The sequence below is a fragment of the Ruditapes philippinarum genome, unplaced genomic scaffold, assembly GCF_026571515.1.
Source record: "Ruditapes philippinarum isolate M1 unplaced genomic scaffold, ASM2657151v2 ctg8943_1_1_1_1, whole genome shotgun sequence".
Classification (NCBI taxonomy): Eukaryota; Metazoa; Mollusca; class Bivalvia; order Venerida; family Veneridae; genus Ruditapes; species Ruditapes philippinarum.
In genome coordinates, this window is record NW_026864651.1 from 1 (window position 1) to 7,822 (window position 7,822).

At 32.4% G+C, this 7,822-nt stretch overlaps 1 protein-coding gene across 1 annotated transcript; it reads right to left on the reverse strand.

The window, feature by feature from the left end:
* Positions 1 to 81: 81 nt before the first annotated feature.
* LOC132726401 (uncharacterized) lies at positions 82 to 2,099 on the reverse strand. The gene is made up of 2 exons (XM_060711716.1): positions 1,583 to 2,099; positions 82 to 861 (listed from the first exon to the last, which is right to left on the reverse strand). The coding sequence occupies exons 1-2, from the start codon at positions 1,667 to 1,669 to the stop codon at positions 82 to 84; spliced, it is 867 nt and encodes a 288-aa protein (XP_060567699.1). The 5' UTR covers positions 1,670 to 2,099.
* Positions 2,100 to 7,822: the final 5,723 nt, after the last annotated feature.

Sequence of the window (7,822 nt, forward strand, 5' to 3'; positions counted from 1 at the left end):
AAATTATGAAATTATATTTCGTAAAAACAAATTGATATTTTGTAAAAACGAATTTATATTTCGTATAAACGAATAAATGTTTCACAAAAACGAATTAGGTCCTGGGAAAACAATATCGAAAATGTCACCTTTAGGGCTTCGTGTGTGAATGCCAGACAATGGTTTTAATATATTTCTTATGAATGAATTGTCGTATATCGTTTCTACTTGCTGACATAAGTATATTCGAAACATACTTTCTAGTGGTGGTAGTAATTCCAAAGCTTGTAGTATTCCTTTATTTTCATAATATCTCAAAACACGTTTAGACAATTCATTAAGACTTGGGTTGTAATGTATTGTAAATGTGTCCACTCCATGAAAAAGATTCACTTCAAACCATTCTATTAATTGAAATGCATCAATCGATCCATATAAGTATTTATTGCATATTGCTAAATTCGGTCTGTTTGTTATTTGTTTACGGACAGTCACTGTAATATAAAATGTTCTTTTGGCTGGGCATTCGTCAATTTGTTTAACAATAGAGACATAATCTATGCTGATTATCCATGGAGGGACATGACATTCAACTCGACTTGCATACAAACGTCCATAACCACGCACAAAATAATTTGTTTTCGACGACTGCAAGGAGAGCATTTCATTGTTTGATACCACACAGCATTTATATCTGTTTTTTGTAGCATTTTCTTGTTGCCAAGAGAGAACGACGATCGTTTTTTCCTCGTTTCGATTGATTTTGTCTTGATTGAGAAAGGCTGAATAAATGTATGTTCCTTGACTTGAAATCTCAACAAATCGCCTCTTTACATTCAACTGATCCATTTTTATCACTTTTGTAGTAGGAGTCAATTGAGCCTACATATTTAACAATAACCGATTAATGTTTACATTATAATTCAAACATTTATCAATACATATGATTAGATAATACATGCATTTATTGATAAATATGTTAAAAAAACATAAGAAACATATATATCCTGACATAACTACCATCAATACAGCAGTAAGAAAGCATGCAGCTTATGTTCAATCGTTGGAAATTGGGTAAAAATAGAGTATTAAAATATAATAAACAAATAGTCAGAAGGCATATGTGCTATGCATATTGCCAATGATGATTTTGTTTTCTTAATTATATATCAAATGAAAAGTATATATGATTTTAAATTGCGGGCTATTTAAAATACTAGAAATATTGTTTGAGATATATTTTTAACCTGCTACTGTCTATATCATCAGCTGGATAAAGCCTTGCCGGATAAACTTCCAGTCTTCGTCACATGATGACTTCACATGTTTATCAGCAAAACAAAACTACATATAGATGCTATTTTATCGGGGAAAAGTAAGAATGGAACCATTTTATTATTCTAAAAACGTGATAAAAAGCAGGATAAATCAAATACATGGTTGATGTTTAATGGTCGCTAAAGCTCGCCAAGATACACTTTCTCGCTCACCGGATAAACCTTCTCCATCCCGACTGAGTGAGCATAAAAAATAAGCACAAGTATTCATTTATAATCAAGTGTGTTACTAAGTGTGATAAATCAGTTTAATTCTTTTCACTTACCAATTCCTGTAACAGAATACATCCTAAAATGCTAGAAACCAATGCCACTGTGAGCAATTTGCAACTAAATATAAATCTATATTTCATTGTTTACGAAGTTATTCCAATGACTTTCTGTGGATAACAAATGGTTTGCAAAGCAATGTTAGATCTTATTAAATTAAAAGCGAAGAAAATCTAAATAGTTTTATGGAAATAAACGCTGATTCACAAGTTGTTAGAATATTTGTTTCATTCCTTTGCTTTTGGTTTTTGCTCGTCTGTTTCGAAGAAATGTTTGTCCTTGTTTTCGTCGTACAAACACTTAATTTAAAGCCAGTTATTTAAACAGGATATATGTTATCAATAAAACAACTTGACATAATTGTTTATCCTGACATGGTGTTGTTGTTACACATGGGTCATAATTTTAAACCTTTATGTTTTATATTTATCACACTTTAAATACGAACTTTTGTAACAGAGTTTATTTGAACAGACGTGAGTCAAAACACCCCATGTAGTTTTTTATGTTGTAATTGACTTAATTGAACAAAGTACATTTCTAAGTAGGTTAACAATTTAGTTCACAATTTATGTGTTTTCTATTTTGAAATCAATTCAAGTTTAGTATTAAAATAACTTCATTAGATATATGGATATTAAATTGTGTAGATTCAATATCAAATATTGAATGACTTGAAATTATGTATAGTCCTTATGTCCAGTGGACAGTATTAGCATCAAGCTCAGAAAACCAATCAGTTACGTTGTTGTGGGAATCGCGGCAGAACATGACTGCCCACCTAAAACATCGGACAAGTGCTTCTTTCCTTTTTACCAATAACCTTCAGGACCAAATACTCTTTCTCTCCATCCTTCCCTACCTTAATGATTTTAGATACAGAAAAGGCTTGTCAAATCTCAAATCCCTCATAAATCCACTTTTTTGCATTTGTATTGGGTTAATCACACCGGCTACTGGGCATGTTATTCCTCACATGGCCACCCTTGGTTTCTACACTTCTGACTAATTCATGCGTTTAATGACATAGATAGGTAACCTTTTTACTATTTTAAAATGAGCAAGAAAAACCAATCGTTTAGAAAGAAAAATGCTTAAATCGAGGGTTATATATCTAAAACAGACTAGCCTTTGTCACACAGAATGTCCGAACTCATATAATTTTTCGATGAATGCTTCATGACATTTTTAGTGGGTTATCGTTTAGAGATTGTGAACGTAATAGACACATACCTAAGGGCCAGGGTAAAGAGAGAACACTGTCAAAATTTATTTTGAGCAATTGTACTGTGTAAGAGTATCATGCTATTTACTATTTCTTTACTATTACCACTACCTTGTTTTAATCTAAAGCAGGTTCATTCAAGTTCGATTTGTTGCATAGTCTCGCGTACTTTTTAACAATGACACAAAAACATAAAAAAGTCCGTAAATATAGTTGCTTTCATTTTGTGTGGTAAACAGAAAATACACAACCTGTCATTTATGTATGCAACTACTTGGTCAGTTACGGATAGACCGAGATCAGGTATGCCCCGAGTGACGTCATGTAGAGAGGATCCTTCGTTACGTTAACACGTCTACGTTATCGCTTAACTTCAACAACAGTTAGGAATCTCGGCTCAGGCAATAAGTAATCGTATCATAGGCATTGTAAGAAAGAACACCTATACGTGATTGGGCTTGACGTCATATGCACTTGACACGAGTCCAATTGCAAAACGTGATTCATATGGACGGATCGAGATGTTTGCCCTGTGTTGCGTGCAAGGACGTATACCATCATTGTTCCAGGCAATTTGATAAAAGCAGGATATGTTAAAATCCTTAAGCACATCATATGCTTTGAAATTCATGCACAATCAGGGTCCAGGATTGGTTTTTAATTAAATAAAATTTTGACATACGGAAAATAATGTAATATTTCCAAACTAATTGATTTACGGAATATAAGACAAGAACATTGTAGCTATAACTGGACGGAATACAATTCAGTTAAAAAAAAACAACAACAAAAAAAAATTGTATATATTTCTTTAAAGCTACTTTCTCACAGATTGATGTCTCCACGTTTTTGAAATTGAATATCATCAACTCATTGACTATCACGGCAGACTTGTCTATTTATATGGAACTAGATTATACGCATGTGACTTGTTGGACGAAAAAATCTAGGGTTAGTCTTTCCATGCTGCAATTTTTAATCGATAATTTTTGAAATATTGACTTAAATTATAAAATTGAGAAAAACAGAATCCCTAAATTAATCCCATTATGACAAAACTGAAAATGTCCCAGGCTTGGCTAAATGAGCCTGCTCAAGGACGGTAATGGTAATTGCAAGTTTCCGTTCACGCCTCCTAGCACTGGCTGAAGCAGAATTCAACATTTATCATGAACTGGTAGATTTTAGAATTTTGAAACACCTGCATATATGTTCATACGGGGGTTATCACCGTAAACGAATGTTTGCACGTAGATAGATACCCTGGATGAGGTTGTGTGTTCTTAAATCCGTAATTGAGCGTTGCACTATATTATAAAAATCTTGATTTTAAAAAAGACACAAAAAACAACATTTTCGGTAATCCAGTTAAAAACTGAAATTTATATAGTAAGTTCTACTTACATCAAGCTGTCCTGCTCGCTACATGTAAACGGGTGTGATTATAAGGGTTGTTTATATATGTGTCAAGTGAATCTTAGCAACCGTTTCATGGGATAGACAAATATAATATCTATTCATGACTAATATGATGATGTTTTAGCCCTGTTTTGCGTGGGTGAGTAATTTTTACGTCACACCGACACATTAGAGGTCATATGGCGACGTTCCAACATATCTGGTGGAGGAAGACCTCAGGTGCCCTTCCGTACATTATTCAAGGCACGGACCTGAGTAGAACCACTAACGTTCCGTAAGCTAGCTGGATAGCTTTCTCAAATGTAAGAATCCAAAGTCCCTGTTTTGAAACTAGATCAAATATGCTATATTAGTGTGTTTTTATCCATATATTCTACATTAACATTATGTTGCCTGTTGTCATTTGTTTTTCTTATAAATATTATAGTGCCATTACACTAAACAAAACTTGATTTTCTGACACGACTTTTTTTTTTACGCAACGTACTCTTAGTTTTTATTGTTCTTGCTTTTTAATATCAATATATCATTTACGTGGCATAATCTAATTTTATTGTCTATTTAGGAAGTTCAATACTCAGTCAGGTCTCCTCGGGTGTTGCTGTATTAACTGTATTTTTTATCTCGGTTTTGAATATTTAAACCATTTAATTTTACTTTTTCATTCCAGTTCCTGATTTATTCATATTTATTATGAGTTTACTTCTTCTCGTCACTATTTTCATTTTTAATTTCATTAGAAACATTTTAACTTTTTCATATAGTTTTTTTCCTTACCAATTTCAGCTGTACTTATTTCTTTTTAAAATAAATTTTCAAATACTTCGGTTCCTACTTAGAATTTGATAGAAACTATGGCAAGTTTCATATAAATTTGTTTAAAGTTTGTTTATCTATGTGAATGACTATTGTTATTATTTAAATATTTCATTATAATTGACGAAGTTTAATTAGTTTGTGCCACGTTATGACAAGTCTATTATGGGTGGAAATTTGAACGTTTAGTTAGTTGTACTTAAGTTAGGTAAGGGAACAATGGATGACATCATTTCTGTGCGTTTCTTATTTCACATGATGCAACCATTTCATGTGTTTGTATTTTCTTTCTGGGGATTCATTTTATGTATTGTGTAAAATTTGAAACAAAATATGAATACTAGTGAATGTTTATTAGAGGACTCATATTATGCTATTAAATGTCAACGTATTGTTTATTATGGGCGATATACAATTTGTGTGTACATACGCATTGTGAATATTTCCCTTGTTGCAACCCTTTTACGAAATATTATTTTGGCTTGCAATAGTATTGACAAGCCATACACAGACTGGTTGACGAATTAATAAGCATTAATTACATCAATGATAATCAATCCCTGTTTAAAAGCGTTAGACATAGAATTTTAAATTTGTAAGCTAAATCGAATTTATTGAAAAACATTCTTAAGAACAAAATGAGTAGCGAATGATTGTTCGGGAACTGTATTGCTTTAATAACTGTAGTACAGACATACCATGCATATATATAAAGTTTTTCCGAGTGAAACATTCTTTAAGGTAAGATGTTTGCATTTGATAACTAACAATCAGTCGCTTTATAAACTATAAATGTATGGAATTGAATTAGTGCATTTATTCCATCTTGCTTGATGATATTAGGACTTCTATACATCGTTCTTACAATGGAAACCTATGTTATGCTGAATAAAATCATGCATTTTGATTTCTGAATGCACTATCATGTAATTGCAACTTCGCGCGTTCTTTTCTGAGCCATCAAACTCACATATTCTAATACATTTTACGTTAAATCGCACCTTTTCTTAAGGTCAGCATATTATGCTAGGTGTTTAAAATTATATTTTTTGCTTGTTTTTGATATAACTAGATGTAATATGGTAAGTCTCTGTAAGTACCTATAATTTACTATCATTTGGCCACTTACATTGTCGACACTATTTTACAACAAATAATTGATTTTGATCAATATTTGGCGAATTTGACGTGTCTTACCATTCATATGCTTCAATGTATTAACTGATTACAAATGTAATGCGATACTTGATCCCTGCACATCGGCATCGAAGATGACAACGATAGCGATATTATAGTCGCATGTTACAGTAGCACTAAGCAGATGGCGGTAAGCATAATGCGAGTTGTAATATTTTGTTTTCTTATTATGACAGCAGGTGTCGGTTTGTCGGTTCATACCGTTATTTTCCCGATGGTCCCGTTATTATTGCACGTGGAGTAAACACGGTTGCGTCCCTTTTATATAGGGGCGTATACAGAAAAGTGTAAGTTTTGGGCTGACATGTCAATGAAAGATTTTGAGAAAAACAATAGTAAACTATGCGACAGGCGAAAATTGTCAGTGTTGTTATACTTTTCTGGACCTTCGGGATCATTGATGCCAGCAATATTACGTGTTTTAGAATTGACTACCGCTCAAGCCGGTGCTAGGGGGCGTGAGGGATGTTGCACTTATTCATTATCTCTCATGTACACTTTCAATCAAACCGAGTCTGCAGTTCTTATGTAATTTTGTTGTGATTAATGCTTCAGAAGGATCACCTTATTTCCAGATTTTGAAGATTCGACATGTAAAAGTTGTCTCTTATAACTCATCCTACAAATGGCAAATCACCTCTTATACATTGTTTATACCTCTTTTTTGAATTCAAGGATATACTATGCTCAAACTTGATATTTGAAAATATTGATTGTAATATATATTGTAATATAACATAAATATAATTTGGCTTCACACAAATAATCTGCTTTAAATCCTATACACTATAAGTTGACATTATGAATATGAAGTGTTATTAAAAGAATATTGTAGTTTTTTAAGGGAAAGCATAATTATTCTTGACCCGTAATAACGAATGCCCATACATTGTGTATGTGTTTTTATTTAAATAAGGCATATTCAGTAATTTTTTTTGTAATACCATAAATTTCCGTAATCAAAATATATTACTGATATATGCACATACCACACATGTATACAAATGTGGTGGTGTGTAAGTGGTGTCTGTGACACAACAGTTAATTGGTAAGTTATAGGCTGTGTACTATAATCATACACATTTCATTTTGCTTATTATTTGTAAGTGGCTATAAACATGTCAAATAATAAACAACTGCCTTCTGTCCTTATTATATATTGTACTGCGTAACACACCTATTTGCCACCATTAGTGTTACTTAGATATTTGAAATGTTTAAGGCCAATGAAATTTGCCTTTTTATCGCTCAAGTCACTAGATAAAGACCTTTTCATCATATAGACAGGTGCTTAACAACTGAATGAGAGCATTACATGTTTTGATAAACATGAGCAATATTACATAAAAATTGATACGTATAGATTCCATCCAAGCTCATGAACGTATCTTGGTTGAGTTGGGGGAGGGGGGCTGGGTGCAGCCTAAATCCGCCACTGTATAACTGCCCGCTTAAAAAACTTTTCACGAAATATTGTTCTATTAGACTGTATACATATATGAAACTATATTGCATAATCTTTTTCTACTTATATTTATATTCTTTTCTGGGAAATTTATATATTTAGTGCTTGGTACAT